The sequence below is a fragment of the Vitis riparia genome, chromosome 19 (assembly GCF_004353265.1).
Source record: "Vitis riparia cultivar Riparia Gloire de Montpellier isolate 1030 chromosome 19, EGFV_Vit.rip_1.0, whole genome shotgun sequence".
NCBI lineage: Eukaryota > Viridiplantae > Streptophyta > Magnoliopsida > Vitales > Vitaceae > Vitis > Vitis riparia.
The window spans coordinates 18425006-18447539 of record NC_048449.1 but is presented as its reverse complement, the minus strand read 5'-3'; the positions used below and the strand labels follow the sequence as shown (position 1 = coordinate 18447539).

The 22534-nt window shown below is 31.6% G+C and overlaps 1 protein-coding gene and 1 long non-coding RNA gene across 2 annotated transcripts; both read left to right on the top strand.

Moving 5' to 3' along the window:
* Positions 1 to 10541: 10541 nt before the first annotated feature.
* On the top strand, positions 10542 to 17892 carry LOC117909606. The gene is made up of 3 exons (XR_004650410.1): positions 10542 to 10644; positions 10754 to 10797; positions 17856 to 17892. It is a non-coding gene; the product is annotated as an uncharacterized LOC117909606 (long non-coding RNA).
* A 426-nt stretch (positions 17893 to 18318) lies between these two features.
* LOC117909578 lies at positions 18319 to 19774 on the top strand. Its single transcript, XM_034823635.1, has 4 exons — positions 18319 to 18396; positions 18488 to 18691; positions 19031 to 19138; positions 19237 to 19774. The coding sequence occupies exons 2-4, from the start codon at positions 18569 to 18571 to the stop codon at positions 19720 to 19722; spliced, it is 717 nt and encodes a 238-aa protein (XP_034679526.1). The 5' UTR covers positions 18319 to 18396; positions 18488 to 18568; the 3' UTR covers positions 19723 to 19774.
* Positions 19775 to 22534: the final 2760 nt, after the last annotated feature.

Sequence of the window (22534 nt, the reverse complement as noted above, 5' to 3'; positions counted from 1 at the left end):
TTCATTGCTTTGCCATGGATTCCAAATAACTCTCCTCAATCTTGGATTGCTTTGGTGATCAAATTACTAACAAAAACACCAAAACTTACACAATTTGATTAGAAGTGATTGTAAGGGTCCTTAACATGTTAATTGGGTTAAAAGACAATAACTACTACTCAAAAGTGTTTAAAAGAGTTAATTGCAAGCTATGAAATAGCACTTTTTGAGTAGTAATCATGGCCATAGTAGCTCATTTTGATTTGGAGCTACATCAAATGGATGTTAAGACAACCTTCTTGAATGGTGATTTGGATGAGAACATGTATATGTAGCAGCCTATTGGTTTTATAGAAGTTGGAAAGGAAGACTTAGTTTGCAAGCTCAATAAGTCAATTTATGGTCTTAAACAGGCTTCGAGGCAGTGGTATCTAAAGTTTGATAGGATTATCACCCAAAATGGTTTTAAAGAGAATACAGTTGACATATGCATATATTTGAGGGTCAGTAGGAGTAGTTACATATTTCTTGTTTTATATGTTGATGATATACTACTCGCATCAAATGATTCCGACTTGTTGATTGAGACAAAGCACGTGTTGTCAACCCATTTTGACATGAAGGATCTTGGTGAGGCTTCTTATGTTTTGGGCATAAAGATTCTTCATGATATGGCTAATGAGGTGCTTAAATTGTCTCAAAGAACCAATATTAAGAAGATATTAAAGAGGTTTAATATGCACAACTGTAGTTCTATTAGAGCGCCAATTGTGAAGGGTGATAAGTTTTCAAAGACTTAATGTCTTCAAAATGATGATGAGAGAGAGGAAATGAGAACCATTCCTTATTCATCTTTGGTTGGCAGCCTTATGTATGCTCAAGTATGTACACGACCTGATATTGCTTTTGTTGTGGGCATGTTGGGTAGGTACTTGAGCAATCTTGGGAGTCAACATTTGAAAGCTGCTAAGAAGGTCCTTAGGTATTTTCAAGGAACTAAGGACTTAATGTTGACATATCGACACACCAACATACTTGATGTAGTTGGGTTTTGTGATGCTGATTTTGTTGGCTGCATAGATGATAAGAAATCCACTACGGGCTATATTTTGTGATGGCAGGAGGAGTTGTATCTTGGAAAAGTGTCAAGTAGATGCTTACAACATCCTCAACTATGAAGACACAGTATGTGGTATGTTATGAGGCTTGTTGTCATGCTATGTGGATGCGGAATTTTATTTTAGCTTTGGGAGTTGTTAACTCCATTTCTAAACCGCTGAAATTATTTTGTGATAATTCCACAAGTATTGTTTTCTCTAAGAACACTAGGAGTATTTCTCGCTCCAAACATATTGATGTAAAGTTCTATTTTGTTAAGGAGAAAGTGGCAGAGTCTCTTATTGATATTGAGCACATGTCTACAAAAAGTATGTTGGCGGATCCACTAACAAAAGGCTTACCCATAGTTGTGTTTTAGGAACATGTATCTCAAATGGGGTTGTTGGAAGCCTAGGTTGTATTAAGTTAGTGGGAGCCACTTTTGGTATTGTAATATTATGCTATTGTTAGAAGGATTGCTATTATTGTATATTTCCCTATGAATCAAGCAATGGAGCATATATGATTGCTTTTTGATTATTTGTTTTTCGATGAGATTCTATGGGACATTGATTTATGATTATGTGTATGTTGTGATGTTTGATTATGTAGTCCAAGTGGGAGAATTGTTGGAATTTTATGTGTGAACTTACATAATCAATTTGATAATGCCATAAATCAGTGTTAATTTAATTTTTGCATTGTGGTCCATAATGGGGCTAGACACATTATTACTTGATTTCTATGGGCTCACCTTAATTCATTTGACTAGTCCATTAAGTCAAGTGGTCCAAATTGTGTATGTGTGATATATGATATATATATATATATATATATAGAGAGAGAGAGAGAGATAAGAGAAAAAAGGTAGGGTGGCTATCCTATTCTGTTATGTTTTCTCTTTGGGGATGAGAAGAGAATGTACTGCACAAACGAACTCTTCAGAGCACACACAGTATTTTAGGTGTAGAAAGGGAAGAGCCAATTGAACCCGGGGTTTTCTCCTTCACTAATTGAGCGCATCCTTGAACACCGGAAGAGCACAGGAATGGCTTTCCATGGGATCAATCAAGGTCAGCTTTTCTTAATTCACAATTTTTTATTGTATGCTTTAATGTCTTTCATAAATCTTGTTTGTGGTTTAATTTTTTTTCAACATGGGTGAGACAAAGATATAAGTGTGCGTATTTGCTCAAGCAATCTACGACCACTAGAATTGTGTCTCTATTGTGGGAGGATGGCAGGCCTTCAATAAAATCCATTGTAATATCATCCCATACCTGACAAGGGACCGGAAGAGGTTGGAGAAGTTCTGCATGGGAAATGTTGTCAATTTTATTCTTCTAGAAAGTCTCACACGATTTAACATACTCATGAACTGTGCAATGCATAGATGACCAATAAAATTGTTGCGCCAGCCATTTGAATGTCCTCAAAACAGTTGAATGACCTCCCATCCGAGTATCATGGAATTCTTGGAGTAACTAGTTAATTAACGGAGTGTTAGGTGGCACGACTACCCGAGTTTTGTAGAAAACCAGTCTATCTCGCCTAGTGTACGGCTTTCCCGGATTATTTTGGGCTTGTTTGCATATATGCTCCATATATGGGTGGCCTTTTGAAGTTGTTTTTATGTCTTCCCATAATCCAATCGCAACACAAATAAAGCATTAAGAAGATGACTCTCGGGTACACTAGACAATGCATCCACAACTAAATTCTCACGTCCTGGGCGATAAATAATTTCATAGTCGTAGTTTGGCCACCTATTTCTACTATTCTAGGGTCATAATTCGCTGCTCCAATAGGTATTTGAGGCGTCACTAGTCCATTTGGATGAAGAACTTCTTGTCGAGCAATTATAGTCTCCACATTTGTATCGCCTGAAGTATAACCAATATTTCTTTGGCATATGTAGACCAAGAAAGTTTGGTAACCCTTAATGCTTGTCTCATGAACACAATGGGTCGGCCTTGTTGGGTGAATACTGCTCCAATGCCATCACCAAAAGCATCTGTCTTGATGGTAAAAGGCTCACTAAAATTCGACATAATCAAAATTGGCGTCATAGTCATGGTGTGTTTGAGCCCAAGGAAGGCCTGCTCGGTCTCATCATTTTACCCGAACTGGTCTTTCTTCAATAGGTTGGTGAGGAGTCTTGCTAAGAGCCTATAGTTTCATATGAACTTCCTGTAATACCCTGTAAGACCAAAAACCCACGTAATTCTAAAGTATTATTAGGTTGTGGCTAATTAACCATTACCTTAATTTTGCTCTGGTCCACCTTGACCCCATGGTTTGTCACTATGTGACCCAAATACTCCAATTCTTGTTGCCCAAAAGCACACTTGTCGACTTTAATAAGAAATTAGTGTTGCCTCAAAATTTCAAAAGCTTTCATAACATGTTCAAGATTCATGGTCCAATTGGGGCTATAAACCAATATATCATCAAAAAAGACTAATAAGAATTTACGAAGATATGGCCAAAAATAAAGTTCATAATAGCTTGGAAAGTCGAAGAGACATTACAAAGTCCAAAGGGCACGACTAGATATTCATAGTAACCATTATGCATACAAAAGATAGTTTTGTGAGTGTCATAGGGACTAACTCGCACCTGATGGTATCCCACCCTTAGATATAATTTGGTAAAATAGGCAGCTCCATGGAGCTCATCAAGCATATCATCAACCACGGGAATGGGAAACCTATATTTAATAGTCACAACATTAAGTGCTCTATAATCAATACAAAAATGCTAAGTCCCATATTTCTTTTTAACTAGTAAGGTAGGTGAAGACAAAAAAACTAGTGCTAGGTTTTATAAGCCCCAATTTAAGCATGTCATGAACTTTTTTCTCTGTTTCCGCTTTTTGAAAATGGGCAGACTTGTAAGGTCGTATGTTAATGGGCTCAGTACCATCCTTGAGTGGAATGCAATAGTCCATTGCATGGGTCGGCGGTAGCTTCATGGGCTCACAAAAAAATCAGTATAGGCCTCAATTTTTTTTTTCCATGTCCGGATGTATATTGGGCCTATCTACCTCATTCATGGTCTGAAGTTAAATTGCAAAAGTTGAACTCCCTTGGTTGACCTCTTTATACATAACCTTCAATGAAGCCAATTGGATGGTAGGATTGTCTAACCCTTGTAGCTTACGTGCTTAATATTTCCAATGAAACTCCATGGTCATCATTTTCCAATTACAAACCACTGGCCCCAATTGTTCAAGCCATTGTACTCCTAACAAGAGGCCAAGTCCTGTTAGAGGTAGCAGATAAAGAGTCAATGCAAATGGTATACCTTGTAAGTTAACCTAGACTTGCTCAAATTTTCTTCTACATTGGAGTCAATTTTTGTCAACCACATGCATAGTAAAGGGATCCGTAGGAATAACTAGGAGTTGAAGTTTATTTGCCATTTTTGAACTGATGAAGTTGTGCATGGATCCACTATCAATGAGCACCATCAAATCCTGATTGCCAATCTGAGCTTTGATCCTCATAGTCCTGAGTGTGAAACACCCTATTAGTGCATGCAGACAGATCTTAGGCTTGGGCAACTCCTCTTTTTTGTCCTATGTCAGATTTTTCTCTATAATATCCTCACAAATAATTCCATGGTCATTGGTATGGCTCTCCAACAGCAACAATTTAGGTACATGGCACTTGTGTCCCGTCATAAACCTGTCATTATAGTTAAAACAAAGCCCTTGTGTGCATTTATGTTGCATTTCGTTCCAAGTCAATTGTTTTATCGAAGAAGAAAGCACAGTCCTTGTTGGAGGTGGAAGTGTGAGTGGTGTGTGAACTAGAATGATGGACATGTGAATTTTCTTTGTCGAAAGAGCTGCTCGTCTTTCATGCGTGCCAAGTTTATGGCTTCTTTAAGTGTTCTCGGCTTAAACATTCGAATAGCTTTTGAGATTTCTAACTTTAACCCACCCATAAACATTCCTATCAAGGCCATTTATGTCTATCCGTGAACCTGATTACCTAGCCTCTCGAACTCTTTTTGGTAATCACGAAGGGATCTGACTTGTGTAACTCTAAAGAGAGCCTCGTCAAAGTCTTCACACTTCATGGGACCAAAACGAGCCCATAGTTTTCCTTAAAAAATTTCCCATGTCACCGTTCGCCCTTCCTCCTTATAAGCACTATGTAACCATTGCCACCATTGATTAGCTTCACCCGCAAGATGGAAGGACGCCAATGAAACTTTTTGTGCCTTGATGGTGCCTTGAAACTCAAAGAATTGGTCCATGTGGTTGAACCATTCTATTGGGTCGTCCCCGGAGAATCGTGAAAATTTGAGCTTAGACATCTTGAATGAAAAAACCGACTGGCCACCATCTGTCTCATCATGATTGTCTTCCCAATTGGTGTGAGAATGACTGTGATGGTCATTGGGGTTGTTGTTACAAGAAAAACCCTTCTTGTTGGAAAACAAAGCTTTTGAGAGGCGGGTGATCGTTTCCTCAAGGTAGGGGAAATTGTTAGCAACATCGAGTTCCATCGGATCTATCTCTGCTTGCAAACTGCCGGGTCCTGCCTCCAGATTCTCAATGCATTCTTTGTTAGTTGTCATTGAACCTAGCTCTGATACCACTTGATGAGGTCCCACTCAAAGCTAGTTAACAATAACAAGATAGTTTGTATTCTCTTCAGGTGAGAATTGAACCACAAATGTAATTGGATAAAAAATGCTCCCCCTCATTCATGTCCTAGGATTATAAATAAAACAACCTAACAAACCTTCAGTATGTGTAGCCGAAACTAAAGGTCCATGATTACAATGAAATCAAATAACAAAAATAGAATGTGAAATAAATGAAACAATCTGCAACGGATACTTTATTTCTTTTACTACTACTCGAGCTTGTTCTAGTTTGCATATGGTTGCTCAGTCATCCCAATTCTCAGAGCTGACTACTTCTCCCCTTGGACTGATTCAACAAACCACTTGCATGGCTCCTATGCATGTGTCATCATCCAAGATACTTGGGATTTCTTTTGATCACACGTTGAGGGCGTCATCTGTAGAGATGCATCAGTCAACTAGTAAAAACGAAAATAAATCACAATGACCTAACAAATATCTCAAGCTATTGGCTTAGCAAAGGATTTACAACCATACAACTCATAGAAATGTGCTTCAAGATTACTTCGTTTTGCATAGCCATGTCTTGAATGTAACGGTATTGGATATCAATTTATGTGGTTTTTTCATGGTGATTGAGGTCTTTTGTACTATGTAAGAGTAGCCATGCCATCACAATATATAGGTTCTAAAGCACATGTGACAAAGCTAAGTTCTCGAAAGAAAATCTTCAACTAAATACCTTCTTGAATAGCAGGTGAGTAAGCAATATAGTCAAAGTCCATAGTTGATGATGCTATACAAGGTGGCTTCTTGCAACCCTTAGATATGATGAATCACTAAGGAATAAGGCATAACTAGAAGTCGATTTACGCTCATTTAGGTCACATCCCCAATCAACATCATTATATCCGACCCTCTATGGTATTGAAGTATATGTTTCATTGTTTTCCAATGAGCAAGATCATGATTTAATTGATTACTAACCTAAATTCATAGTAGATGTTATGCTAACTATATATCGTATCATGCATCAAGCTACCCATAACTAACATAAAGAAGTCAAGCCATCTTCTCCTCTTCCCCTTAAGTATTAGGATACATACTAAGGCTTAAGGTATAACCTTTCTTGATAGTAGTATCAATGGGTTAGCAATTTTTCCTCTAGAATTAGTTAAGGATTTTTTTTTTTAATACAAGTCTCTTAGGGTAAATTGAGAAATTTCCATGAACAATCCCAAAGTGTCTTAACTCCAAGATAGTTTGCTTCACCAATTTCCTTCATCTCAAAGTTTGAGGTTAAACATAGCTTTGTGGTGACAATCATTTTCTTATCATTGCCAACCAAAAATATGTTGTCTACATACAATGACAAGATTTAAAAAAAATAAAAAATTGGGTCACTTGAGTTACATACAATGTTCTTCCTTGATCATTGTAAACCCATAAGAAATTAATAATATCTTGATGAAATATCAAGTAGCATTATTTAGATGATTGTTTCATGCCATAAATGGATTAATGACTCTTACATACCTTACACTTTTGTCCATTTGCCACAAAGGCTACAAATTGATCCATATAGATCTTTTCATCTAGCTCTTTCTTTTGAAATACAATTTTAAATGAGCAACAATAACTAGAATGAGGTGAATTAAGACAAACCTTACTACTAATAAGAAGGTTTTCTCATAGCCAACACCCTCCTTGTAGGTGTAACCTTTTGCCACTAATTAGGCCTTGTGTCTTTCTATGAATCCGTTTGCCTTACATTTGACTTCTAGCACCCTTTTTGTCCCTAATAGTCTTATATCTCTAATTGGAACCAAAATATGTGCTCTAATGACACATATTCAATATGATTTATGGATCAAAGAACACTCAAATCACCCAACTTTATCTAAATCGATGTTAAGACCTTAACCATGAGTTTAACTTGTATTTTGGAGATTTATCTTAGATTCAAGGGAAGAAAAGGGTGCAAGTTGAATCACTTTAAATTTTGAAAAATCAAGAAAGGGTTAAATAAGGAAATAAGCGAGTCAAGACTCATGGACCATGAGGAAAGGCAAGAAGACGATATCATGCACTACAAAAAAAATAGGTTTTTAATGACGAATCTTTGGTCACAGCCACAAATATAGTGACCAAAGATATTATTTTGTCACAGTCAGGATAAAGTTGTGACTATATGTGTTAATGTGGAAAAAAAAACATGTTTAGTCACGATGATTTTATCCATCGTCACCAAAAGTATTGATGAGAGGGTATTTTAGTAACGTATTTTTTTGAAATCGTGACTATTTGTAAATTTATGGAGGAGGGAAATTTTGGCACCAATAATTTTAGTCACAGTAATTTTATCATTCGTGACAAAAAGTGTAACGAAAAGATGTTTTAGTCACGGTTTTTTGTGAAACCGTGACCATATATATATATATATTGTGACTTTTAGTCACGTCATTGATTGACCGTGACTGTAGGGGAACCTATAGTCACGAATTTCTCATGACCGTGACTAAATGCATAGAGATTTATTTTAAATATTTTGAACCTATGGTCACGGGGTTCACATAATCGTGACCAAAAGTCTATTATTCATTTTAAACCATTTTTTGGGTTATCTATTATAATTTTTTAGAAATTATATATATATATATATATATATATATATATATATATATTATATATATATATATATATATATATCATAAATAGAAAATATCATTAATAGTAATAATAATAGTTCTTATTAATTATAAAAAGTTTAAAGTTATATTACTATATTTTTTTTAAGTTAAGAAACAAATTAGTGTGTTACCTATTTTTCTTTAGTTAAAATTATTTATTTCCTTGTTATGATTAATGTTTTAATAAGAAGCAAAATAAAGTTTAATATGTTAGTTTAAAAATATGATGGTTCAATTTGATATTATTTGATAAAAAGTTTAAATGCAAGTGAGTTAGCAAATTAAAAAACAATTTTGATTTTATATATGATAAATAATTCTTATTATATTTAAAGTATCAATAGTCGTGATAACTAAATTTTAATATGAACAATTACTAAAATTGTTTATAGTTTTATTTAATTTTCAATCATAAAATATTTTTTAATCTTTATGATTTTTGCAATACAAAAACAGTTTATAACTACAAAAATAGCATTCTTTGTTTATTATTAAAAATAAAAGTTCTAAACTTTTATAATTCTTAAATTTGTAAAATTAACAAATTTATAAAGTTAAAATTCATGGAAAAATATTCTTAAACGCACCATTCTCTGTTTATGTTTATTATATTTAGTACCAAATGGAAGTCTGAAATTCTGTTGTCCAAATGTATGATGAAATTAAGCTACAAGCATATGGGATAAGGTAGAAATTAATATCATTAAATATGAAAAAATGATACCATATGATAAAATAATAATAAATTGATACAAGATATAAAGAGACACGTGACTGAAAATAATGAAGACAGAGTAGGAGTAGAATGCACATGTAACATTTCCTAGCACCTAAGGCCCACAAAAATACTAATAAATTATAGTTTTATTTGTGAAGTATTTTGACATTTTCATAAACAGTTATACAAAAACGATTTTTTAAAACATTTTTAAAAATTTGTTTGCGGATGTATTTTAAAATAAAAGTCGATTTAGAAACCTATAATATTCTTAATATATTTTTATGTTTTTAAATATGTTTAAAAAATAACTTTTATATGTTATATTTTATTTTTAATTATTCTTTGTACTTATATAATTATTTTTGAAAATATCTTTTACTCTAATAAGTGAAAACAATTTAAGATAACTAAAAATATTAATATTTTTTTAAAATATCTTATTTTTTGTTTTTAAGAACAAAAAATTGTTTCCCCTCTATGGTTTACTTATTTATTTATTTATTTATTTATTATTAAGAATAAAAAACTGTTATAATTAAAAGCTCGTTAGCAAACACTGCCTATACCTTTGAATTATTTTAGAAAAAGAACATTTTATATATGATAAATAATAGGTTTTATAATAAGATAAGTTATTATTAGAAGATTTTATTAAATTTTATCATTATTAATATTAACATCATTAAGAGCAGTTATTTTTTTTTAGTAAACTTAAATTTACTAAACATGTTTAACTATTAAAATTTTAAAATATAGAACTTGATAAATTTCTAATATAAAATTTTAAAACTTGATAAGCTTGATAAAACTTTGAAAATAAAAATTTTAAAATATAAAACTTGATAATTTTCTCATACATAATTGTAAATTTTAAAATTTTAAATCTTGATAAAAAAATTTAAAATATAAAACTTGGTAAATTTCTAATATAAAATTTTAAATTTTAAACTTGATAATTTAAAAATTGAAAAACTTTATAAAACTTAATAAAAATTTTAAAACAACACTTTGAGTAAAACATTGAACTTTCAAAATTAATTTTAAATTTTAAAATAATTGTAAATTTAAAATTTTAAAATAATTGATAATAACCACGACCAACATTTTTACCCATAAAATGTTAAAATGAGATTTGATAATAACCATATATAAAGCCATGAATATAAAGTCTCGCATCACTTTCCAATATAATATATCGCTTTCCAATATAATATTTTAACCATGTGGGCCAACATTTTAACCATTGACTTTCCAATATAAAAGACACAGGCAACGTTTTAATCCATTTTAACCATTGAGTAAAACCCTTCTCCTACAAACATTTCCAATATAAGGCCTCTCTCTCCTGCCAACAAAACCCATTTTCTCTTCCTCTCCAAAACCCATGGCCATAAAACCCACAAAACCTACCCACGACCCCCATTGCTTGGAGGAAGCCATTGCCGGAAAAAGCTTATGGAAGTCATGCCAAAGAAGCCCCATGGAAGCTATGGTCCGTAAAGCCAAAGCCACCTCCAAGAAACTCCCGTAAAAATCGTTTCTCTCTAGGTTTTGGTGAGTTTTGGGATTATTTTTTTTTGGGGTTTTGTTAATTGGTATTTTGGAAATGTTTGTGATTAGGTTTGAGATTCCATTGTTATTAGGTTTATTTCCATTGTTATAGGGTTTTGGTGTTTTTGGAAAAACCACACTTAATTACTTCCTAAGGTACAATTTCTCTCTAGTTTCTCTCTATTTTTTCTATGATTTAATTTTGATTTCATTGTTATTGGGTTTATTTCCATTGTTACTGTGTAATGAAAGAATTTTTATTTTGTGTGTTGCATTCTCTTCAATTGTCTATTTCCATTGGGTTTAATTATTTTGTTGAAAATTTGATTAGTTTTCAACAATGTTGTTTTTTCTTTGTTTTTGTAGCTTTGAGTTTGTGAACATGTTGATATGGATTAAAACTATATATTCCACACTTCACATTTCTGTAGCTTTGTTTCTTTGTTTTTTTGTCCTATTTATGAGTCTCATAAACAATAATATTTTAGAAAATTTTAAATATTTTATTTGTATATCAAATAGTCATACAATTAAGACACATCACTTTTATGAATATTATTTTCCACGTAAGATAGATTTTTATACCATATGTCACACTTAGTTAAGGATATGGTAATTTAAACAAATATTTTTTAAGATAGTCCTAAAAATTATTTTAAATTTTATGATACCCATTAAGTGTATTAGGAAATTGCCTTTTCAATTAAATATTAAAATATTTTTTAAAAGACAATTTTAAATTTAAATTAAAATTATCCTTTTTTTTAAAGTAATTTTAAATTGCCTTTTCAATAATATTTTTTTAGCTTTGGGAAATCATATTACCAACTATCTAAAATCCATGATATTTTAAGTAGATAAAAAAAAAAAATAGAAAGTAGATAAAAAAAATTATAATTTAAGAACTATTAATTATATAATAAGAGATACAAATAATTATGGAAAAGTTTGTATACAAATAACTATTTTAAAAAATAATTATATAAATATATAAAATAAAATATTATACATAAAATTTATTTTAAAAATATTTTAAATTTTTAAATATTCCTTTGTTTTATTAAACATAATTATTAAAACTCTTTTATAAAACTCTTTTTAAAAATAATTATCAAACATGCTATTAAAAATTTTGAATCATAATTCTTTCTAAATAAATTCATTATACAATTAATAATATAGAATGAAACTTAAGTATGTAATAGCTCCCACAGTAAGTCCCTAAAATTTAATGATTTTCCATGTGGCATGACATCATGTCATAGTCAAATCATTTCCATCCTAAAATAAATAAAGAAATTTACAATGGTGGTGCGAACTGGATTGCAATGGTGGATTAATTAAAGTTAAAGTAAATCCCTCGATGCATCCAAACTTACATGATTAAAGAAATTTTATAAATTAGAATTATGAAATGAATAAAATAATAAAGGATGGATTATTGATTAGCTTAGTTGGCAACTATTTTATAGGCGTCGAGATACAAATAAGAGATACAAGTAGATATTTTATTTTATATATACAAATAATTATTTTTTATTTTTTATATATTTTTAAAAATAAGTGAGTCAAAACCCACTTTTCTTAAAAAAAGAAAAAAAAAGAGTTTGAATTGAATTTAGGTAATAAATTAGATTAGATAAAACTTCCTATACGTGATTTATTAAAATTTTGACTGAATACATTTAATTTTCATTGATTCCAAATTCCTTTAATATATATATATATATATATATATAATATATATATATTATATATATATATATATATATTTGGATAGAGTTTGAGTTGGCAATCAACCAAACCCCCAATCCACATAAGCTACACTTTACAACTACTAATGCTGAGTTGGATATAGGCCCTGAATCTGCATATATATTATAATCTAAAATTCATGATATTTTAAGGAAATAATTATGTGACTTATGAAAAAATGCATTTCACAATATTTTTAAATGAATTATTTATATAAAAAAAATTGGGTTTATATATGAATCTGCATATATATTATAATCTAAAATTCATGATATTTTAAGTAGATAAAAAACATAGAAAGTAGATATAAAGAAAATTATAATTTAAGAACTATTAATTATATTATATGTACCTTCATGAAAAATAGATGGAGAAAATAATTTTTTTTTATCTTTGAATTCCCAAATATAATTTAAGAACTATTAATTAAACCATGCTTGACTTTAGTGAAATATTTACATTTTTAATTATTGTCAAAAGTAAAAAATAAAAAATAAAAATTTTAAAAGTGATACAAATAAAATCTATTCTCAAATTTATATCTTTCTTTTTATGATTTAATTTATAAGTTGTCTTTTTTTTTTTTTTTAAATAAAGTAATTAGTTTTTAAAGTTTAAAGATAGTAAACTTATATAATATTTTTAATTAAATATACTCTCAAATAATATCCTACTTCCAAAACAACTTCTCAACAAAAACCATTTTTTATTAAAAATAAATAAGTAAAAATAATATCAAACCTATTCTAGAAAAAGAATAAGAATATTTAGAAATTTTTTGTTTTGCACCCAAATTAGAAAATTAAGAAAATTTTTGTTTTGTTTCATCTTATTTATACCTTACCCTTTCGTTACTTCATGATCTAAGATATGCATATGTTGCATCTATTGTGAGGCCTTATCTATGATTTTTTATTTTATTATTGTTATTTGTGAACTAACCCTCATTGATTTTATGCAATAGACATATTAGTAATTCATTTATATAAATTATCGAATGTGTTAGTCTCATTGTGCGTTTTTATCTATTTTTTTCTAATATTATTTTTCATTAATTTTATCATTTACTCATTTTCATATTAGAAAACCTTAGAATTCCCGTTCAAGTATCCTTGCTTGACAAATGTCTCTTTTATCATATATTAAAAACATATAAGTTGTAGACGTGTGGATATGATTATTTATTGTGGTCATATTCAAGTTTTCAACCTATATGTTTTGTATATGATTGGTAGAATTGTCTGCAAATGATGCTTGAATTGTCTGTTTGGACAGTTTGGAAATACATAATATCTATGAAATCACACGCTTATGCTTTAACATATTGATAAGATTTGACAGTGATTCCCCTTGTTCTCTGGGTGCATATTTGGACAAGGTGACATATTGTTAGCAGTTTAGTTAAGCTAACTAATAGTATGTTTATACCTTAGCCAATTCGTGTACTTGGAGAACTATGGGGAAATGCTGCCAAAATTTTATCAAAATGAAACTAAGCATGTTAGTGATTGATTCATAGGGATTATGTATTTCTAAATGGGATAGGAACCACTACCAAATATATGAGTTTGAGATGATAAAAACATATCACATTCATTATAAGTTGATATGAAGATTCATTGTTATGTGATTGAAGGGTTTAATTTGCGGAAGTACGAGAAAAATGCCAATAGATAAGAGTTGGATGCAGAAGTCAAGAGTAAGTAGTGAATATCATAAAGGAGTTTTGGAGTTCTTAGATTTTGCCTTTACCAATGCACCTGGAAAAGAAATGCTCCCATGTCCTTGCTTTCGTTGCAATAATTGTGTTATGCAGAAGCGGGAAATCATGTATGACCATTTGTTGGACAATGGGATAGCTAGAAATTATGTGCGGAGGTTGATGCATGGGGAATATGAGTTTTGTGAACCTGCAAATACTAGCACTAATGAGTCTGATATGCATGATGAGATGGAAGAAATGTTAAATGATGCATTTGGAATGTCAATGCCAAATGAGGAATCTGAACGAAGTCCACATGTGCATGAGGAGTTTGAAAAACCGAATAAGGATGCAAACAAATTTTATAATTTGTTAAGAGAAGCAGATCACGAACTATATCCAGGGTGTAAAAAATTCACAAAGTTGTCTTTTATCATAAGATTATTTCATATGAAGTGTCTTAATGGATGGAGCAATAAGTCCTTTACAATGTTGCTTGAATTGTTAAAGGAAGCACTTCCGGAGGGTGAGACATTGCCAAGCAACTATTATGAAGCAAAAAAAATACTTCGTGACCTTGGCCTTCATTATATCAAAATTGATGCATGCCCCTCAGATTGCATGTTGTATTCAAAAGAGCATGCAAATGCAAATGAGTGTGTTGTTCGTGGTGTCTCCAGATGGAAATCGAGTGATGATCATTCTACAAATGAGTTCACTAAGTCAGTAAAGAAAAAGAAAATTCCTACTAAGGTCTTGCGTTATTTTCCCTTAAAACCAAGGCTTCAAAGGTTATATATGTCATCTAAGACAGCTTCTCACATGAAATGGTATGTTGATGGTCACATGGAAGGTGAGATGATGAGGCATCCAGTGGACTCTTTGGCTTGGAAAATTTTTGATAATGTACACCCTTCATTTGCGCTAGAACCTCGAAATGTTAGGCTCGGTTTAGCAAGTGATGGGTTCAATCCTTTTGGGAATATGTCAATTTCATATAGTATGTGGCCGATGGTTCTTATTCCATATAACTTACCACCTTGGATGTGTATGAAACAAACATTCTTCATGTTGTCACTACTTATTCCTGGTCCAACTGCACCTGGGAATGACATTGACATATACTTACAACCATTGATAGATGAGTTGAATGACTTATGGGAGGTTGGAGTTGAAACATATGATGCTTCAACAAAACAAAATTTTTGTATGCGTGCAGCTATATTATGGACCATCAATGATTTTCCTGCATATGCAGATCTTTCGGGTTGGAGTACTAAAGGGAAATTTGCTTGTCCTATTTGTAATAAGGATCGTTCTTCATATCGATTACAAAATGGACAAAAATGGTGTTACATGGGTCATCGTCGATTTTTTCCGATTGATCATAGATTTCGACGTGATAAAAAGTCCTTTGATGGAAATGAAGAGCATAGAACAACACCTAAACATTTGTCTGGGGAAGATGTTCTACATTAATTAGATGGAATGGAACATATTACTTTAGGGAAGACATCAAAAAATAAGATGTCAGCAAAAAGAAAAATAGAACATGTTGAACTTGAGCACAATTGGAAAAAAAAAAGCATTTTTTTCCAATTGCCATATTGGAAAACCCTCATTTTGCGTCACAATTTGGATGTAATGCATATTGAAAAGAATATATGTGATAGTATAGTTGGCACCTTGTTGAGTATCGATGGTAAATCAAAGGATAACTTCAATAGTCGTCTTGACTTGCAAGCTATGGGTATCAGAGATCAACTTCACCCCATACAAAGAGAGAATAGGGTTATGTTGCCTGCTGCATGCTATTCACAAACTTCAAATGAAAAAAAGGAATTCTGTAAATTTTTGAAAGAAGTAAAGGTTCCAGATGGTTATGCTTCTAACATCTCTCGGTGTGTACAAGTGAATGAAATAAAGATATTTGGGTTGAAGTCTCATGATTGTCATGTTCTCATGCAACAACTCCTTCCACTTGCAATTTGAGGAGTTCTACATAAGAATGTTTGTGCTGTTATAGTTGAACTATGTAGTTTCTTCAAACAGTTGTGTTCTAAAGTGTTAAAGACTGATCAATTAGAGCACCTTGAGAATGACATAATAGTCACATTTTGCAAATTAGAAAGAATATTTCCTCCATCATTCTTTGATGTTATGGTGCATTTACCTATTCATCTTGCAAGTGAGGCAAAGATTGCTGGACCAGTGCAATATCGATGGATGTATCCTATTGAGCGGTATGTTCTCATTCAATTAATCTTATGTATATTAGGTTTCGTATAGTTCATGAAACAAATCTATCATGTTGTGGAATGACAGGTATTTACGTACATTAAAGTCTTATGTCCGTAATAAGAGTCGTCCAGAAGGTTCTATTGCAGAGGGGTACATAGCAGAAGAATGTGCAACCTTTTGTTCAAGATATTTGCATGATGTTGAAACGAAGCATGACCTTAAAGAAAGAAATTATGTCATTGAAAATAACATAACAAATGGTGGAGGGTTAACCATTTTCAAATGCATGGGACGTACAATAGGAAAGTCAACATCTCGTGTTCTTAGCACAGAAGAATGGTCCCAAGCACATTTATATGTGTTGACTAATTGTGAGGAAGTGACGTCATTTATTGAGTAAGACACTTATTTGAATAAAAATTTATATTAATTCTCATACAAAAATTTAATTTTGGTCTTTGTGAGCATTATAATTAATTTTTTCATTTTTATCAGAGAGCATAAGCAATCTATAAGGGTTAAGCCTTGTATTCGTGCACGAGATGTAGATTTGATTCACAAAAGAGAATTCATTAGTTGGTTTGAAGAACGTGTAAGTTCATTCACTACATAAATTGTTCTATTATCTAACACACATGTATGTATTAACATCTTATATTTGAATCTATAGATTATACAAATGCGACATGAAGGTCCAATTTCTGAACACATACTATCATTGTCTCGTGGACCAAGTACATCAGTTACATGTTATAGAGGATACATCATTAATGGGTTCAGATTTCACACAAGAGAACGAGAAAAGGGAAAAAAAACTCAAAATAGTGGAGTTGTTGTGACCGCAGAGGTATCAAGCTTTGCAAGTGCAAGAGATAAGAACCCAATTCCTGGTCATGTTTCTTACTATGGTGTGCTAACTGATGTAATTGAGTTACATTACCTTGGTGGAAATAGAGTTATTTTATTCAAGTGTGACTGGTGGGATGTAATCAATAGTGGAAGGGGAATAAAGAAGGATGAATATGGGTTCACATGTTTGAATTTTGAACATACCATATGCACAGATGAACCATTTGTGCTTGCATCTCAAGCAAAACAAGTCTTCTATGTTCAAAATTCAAATGAGGAAAATTGGCACACCGTTGTAGAGATACAAACTCGAGGGGTTTATGATATGAATCAGAAAGTATCTACTAATGATCCAGAGTCATATCAACAGCTTATAACACTTAATAGTCAACGTGATGTGCATGAGTTGATCGAGAATGATTTAATCAATTGGGATAGAAATGATATTGCAGAAGAAACTATCCAAACAGATGTTCTACTATCACGACAAAAAAACATTGTTGAAAGAGATAATGAATTCATTCATGATGATGATATAGATGATGTGTAGCTAATAGTATTGGTAAGTACATAAATATATACTTACCAGATATACAAATTGTAATTTATTTCAATTATTTATGTAACTTATTTTGTATTACTTTTTCTAATTTACTTTATTATGTAGGAAATGTCACATCGAAGAGGAAGAGTACAAATAATGTCTCTAGAAGATGAGTTGGACAATCTACAACAACTCTTAGACATGTACCTGCTGCAACTACTACTCCTAGTAGTTCTGATCCTTCTGATTCTTCAGATCCTTCTGTTGTTGGTATGATTAAGAAGATTATGTTTAACTTTACATATGATAAATGTGTTTACATATATTTAATTTCTTGAATGATAGGTTTTTAATGTTTAATTTTATATAAGATAAGTAAATTATGTTTCTTTTAATTTCATTATTACTCTTAATAGGTTCATCCTCTAGCAAAAAGAGAACACGTGGCCTAACACGTAACTTAGATTTACTTAGTATGAAACCCGGAGAAAAAAAAACTACATGATTCAATACCAGAGGGCAAGTTGTTTATGATGGAAAATGGGAAAGATTGTCAAGCTATATGGGAACATTGGTGCGCTCTCAACACAATGTACCCATCCAAGTTCAAGATTGGAATCATGTTAGTGAAGATGTGAAGGAAAAGAGCTGGGCCTTAGTATTGGTATATGCTAGTTACTATTCAATCTAAATTGTAATGTTATTGTTTAAAAATGATACCTCTTATTTAAATATGACATTTTAATGCAATATAGGAAAAATATGAACTAGAAGAAACATGCAAGAGCTACATTCTTCAATGTTGTGGAAATTTGTTTAGAAGCTATAGAAATAAAATGAAGGCCAAGTATTATAACCCTTATAATACAGATGAGGAGAGATTGTGTCATCAACCTCCACACTTATCGGATGATGATTGGAGGTGGCTCATCCACTTTTGGGGTACACCTGAGGCCAAGGTAAAGATAATGATCTTTTCTTGATAATGTATCTTATGATACTCATATTCACATAAAATGATATTTATTAGTTATATCTAACCTAATACTTCATGCATATAACTTTTATTATGTTTCTATTACCTATATAGGTGACTTGATATTTTTTAATTGATGTAGGATATTTCAGAAAAAAAAAAACAAGGCAAATAGGGCAAAACAAGTGATAAAGCATACATCGGGATCAAAAAGTTATGCTCAAATTCGATATGAACAAGTTGAAAATTTATTATTAATATGGTTTGTTTGTACATAAATAATTCATCATAAATAACTCAATTGTTTTACTTATAAGAATAGGCACAAAAGAAGGAGGATCGAAGTGAGCCCAATAGAATTGAGATGTTTGCCCTGACACATACAAGAAAAGATGGGACACCTATTGATGATCATTCTAAGGAGATTATGGTAATGAAGTAAATAAATTTTATATACTTGTATTTCAATCATAGCCTCATACTAAATTATTTTAAAAGTCTAACAATTTTTTTTTTTTATAATTCTAGGATCAATTTCAACAATTACTATCCCAACCTGAGGGGACATCTTCTTCTACTTCTGCATCATCTGGAGCATCTACATCTGTAGCATCTACATATGTAGATGAGATATATACTCAAGTCATGGGTCCAGAGAGGCATGGTCGTGTTCGAGGGTATGGATTTGGTCCTACTCCTACCTCAATCTTTGGTTCTACTAGTAGAAGGCGATTAGGAGTTATTTTTTCAATACAACTTGAAAACGCCCAAGAGATGCTAATAGCTGTAGAACAAAAGTTTACAACTGCAACTGAAGAACTCTCAAATGTGAAAGATGAACTCTCACATGTGAAAGAAACATTTGAAGAGAGGTTGATAGAAGTTCAAAAGAAGACACATGAAGAAGTGAAAGAAGAGTTTGAAGAAAAAATGATGGAAATGCAAAGAAACATGCAAGCACAAATTCAAGAACAGATGATGCAAATGATGCAACAATTTCAGCAAAAGCAATAGACATTTGAAGATTTTGCTACATCTTTATATGATAGATTCTCTTAACTTTTTTGAAAATTATGCTACTTATTTATATGATAGATTCTCCTAACTTTTTTTGCTTTCTATGACTATTATGTGATGTTTGGTTGGTTGATTTGTTATATTATGTTAGAATGTGAAACTAAATTTGAATCTCTTTGTTTTTTGTTTGTTTGGTTTTTTTTTTTGTTATATTATGTTTTTTTTTATTTAATGACCTATATTGATATATAAGTTTTTAACTAGCTTGGAATAATTGATTGTAATATATTGAAATTGCTTTAATTGTTTAATTGCATATACATGTCTAAATTGGGTTTGTTTGGGTTTATCACAGGTTTGGGAAATTTTAATTTATAAAAAACCAATGTCCAAAATATAACATATTTTAGTCACGGCTACTAAAAAATTGTGACCATAAGTGTGATTTTAGTCACGCTTAAAATGAATCGTCACCAAAAGTTAGGGATAGCGGCCATAATAGACTTAATGTTTAGCCACGGTCACTTAATTACCGTGACCATATACCTATATTTAGTCACGGTTAGGGGCATTGACCGTGACCATAGGATTACATATAGTCACGATCATTTTTATTAACCGTGACTATAAACATACATTTAGTCACGGTTAGGGTACTGACCATGACCAAAAGTTGACATTTAGTCACAGTCATTTTATTAACCGTGACTATAAACATACATTTAGTCACGGTTTAGGGCATTAATCGTGACCATAAGTTTACATTTAGTCACGGTCGATAAATTTTACCCGTGACTATAAGTGTACATTTAATTACGTTCATTATTGGACCGTGACTAAAGGTTAAACATATAGTCACGGTTTATTACCTGACTGTGACCAATACCTTTAGCTACGCCTCATACTGTGATGCTCGGTCACGGTTTCATAAGACTGCGACAATAAGTTTTGGTCACAGATATATATGATTTGGTGACGGTTGGCGACCGTCACCAAAAATCTTATTTCTTGTAGTGATGAGTTTGGGAGATGAGAAATGACGATTATGGAGTAAGAAAGAAGACAAGAAAACATGGGAAATGAGGCGTGATGCAAGATTTAGTTGCATGGAAATTTATAACTCAAAATTTGGTGGCAACATATAATGTGACTTTGAAGACAAATTTAGTATACTTCCTGAAGTCCATTTTAGACATACCATATATCTCTTCAAAGATTAGGAAGTCAGAAGTCCAATACTTTAAATGATGTACAAATCGGAGCTGAAATGAAGAAGTTATGGCTATTTGAAGACATCTGCACAAAGCTAAAGGACCATTTCGAAATTATTTCAAAATTCAACTTATGAATTCGAAATCCAATTCAAAATGACCCCAATTTCGAATTCATCCACTGCCACTTTGATGTTTTGCCTCCTCTACCTTTGGGAATTGCATCTTGGGCACTTCATCCGCCTTAAGTGGGCTCCACACGATTAGAAATCATCATTTTATTATTTTTTTAGTAAATTTTTTAGGTAATTATTTTGTAATAAGTGGTGAATAAGAGTGTATCACATGTTAGGTAATTGATGATATTATATAAACTCTCTCAGTTCTAGGGTTTAAGCATCTTGGATTTTTTTTTTCTAGAGAGTTTAACATTGAAGAAGACGAGAACTTTGGTTTGTTTTTTTTTTTCTTTATTAAATATATTGTTTTTAGTTTCTTTTGATTCAAATTATGAATTTTTACCCTATTATGGATTGTGAATGTGGCATTACTCCATGAGGCTAAAAAGCCAACTTGGGCCTTAAAGTATGAAAACTTAAGGGTTACGAAACCTATAGGGACAATGGGTAAATCATTATAACAATGAGATTAATTATTGGTTGAATTACAATTTATCAATTTTTTTATCCTATCCTTGCGAGTTAGTTTAGGGAATGATATGGTAGGCTATTACTTGAAACTAGTGATTCTTGGTAACTCTTGATCATTAGTTATCCCGGTCTTCTTTATCATTATTTGCCCCAAAACAAAGTTATGAGGAGTAGGAAATGTTAAAAAAATCAAACCTTAAACTAGTAATCAATCTCATTCATTTGATGGTTTTAGGAATCTATTTAAAAAAAAAAAAAATTAGATTTCAGATCCAGTTTTGAGTTATAGAACTTAAGTTGATCATGAACAGCTAAAGACCCTAAAACCCTAAGATCACTTTACTTAAAAGATTCTTGTTTTCTCTGATTTCTATACCCTAAGTTGGATTGTGGAAAACCCTAAACTTGAATCAATCGAATTTAAAATCAATATTAATTTTGTTATTAATTTAATTTCTTTTACTTAGTTTCACTTTATTCACATATCGTTTTCCACTTTAAGATTCAAACAAAAGCAATCCATCTACCTTAGTATAGAAAAATACCATAAGCTAGTCCCTAAGGATGTACCCAGAATACTACAAAAGTCGTAGTAGTTTTTTCTCTGATTTTTCTTAGCTAGAGCTACTACGTATTAGGCTTAAGTATTTTGGTACAACAGATAAGATTGGTCAATCCCGATGGAAGATCTACCAAGTCACACACTCTGTTCTTTAATTTTCATAGATTCCATTCTATTCCTTCTTTCAAATCACAACTTTCCATTTCTCAAAATCAAGAGATAAGAGAACATCTTGATAAGTTTTAGGCTCATCTTCATCTTGTGAAGCATTTATGAAAGCTTTCCCCTCAATCTCAAAACGATAAATTGGGATGCTTGCACGCTTGCATGTGTGGACCTTAGGAATTAGTATCTAGTGGTGCATTCACATTAAAACGTATGCTCCC

Coding starts and splice junctions, on each gene's coding strand:
- LOC117909578 (XM_034823635.1), top strand. CDS start 18,569: ATGAAGGCCAAGTATTATAACCCTTATAATACAGATGAGGAGAGATTG. Junction 18,692..19,030: donor GGGGTACACCTGAGGCCAAG/GTAAAGATAATG, acceptor TTATAAGAATAG/GCACAAAAGAAGGAGGATCG. Junction 19,139..19,236: donor ATCATTCTAAGGAGATTATG/GTAATGAAGTAA, acceptor TTATAATTCTAG/GATCAATTTCAACAATTACT.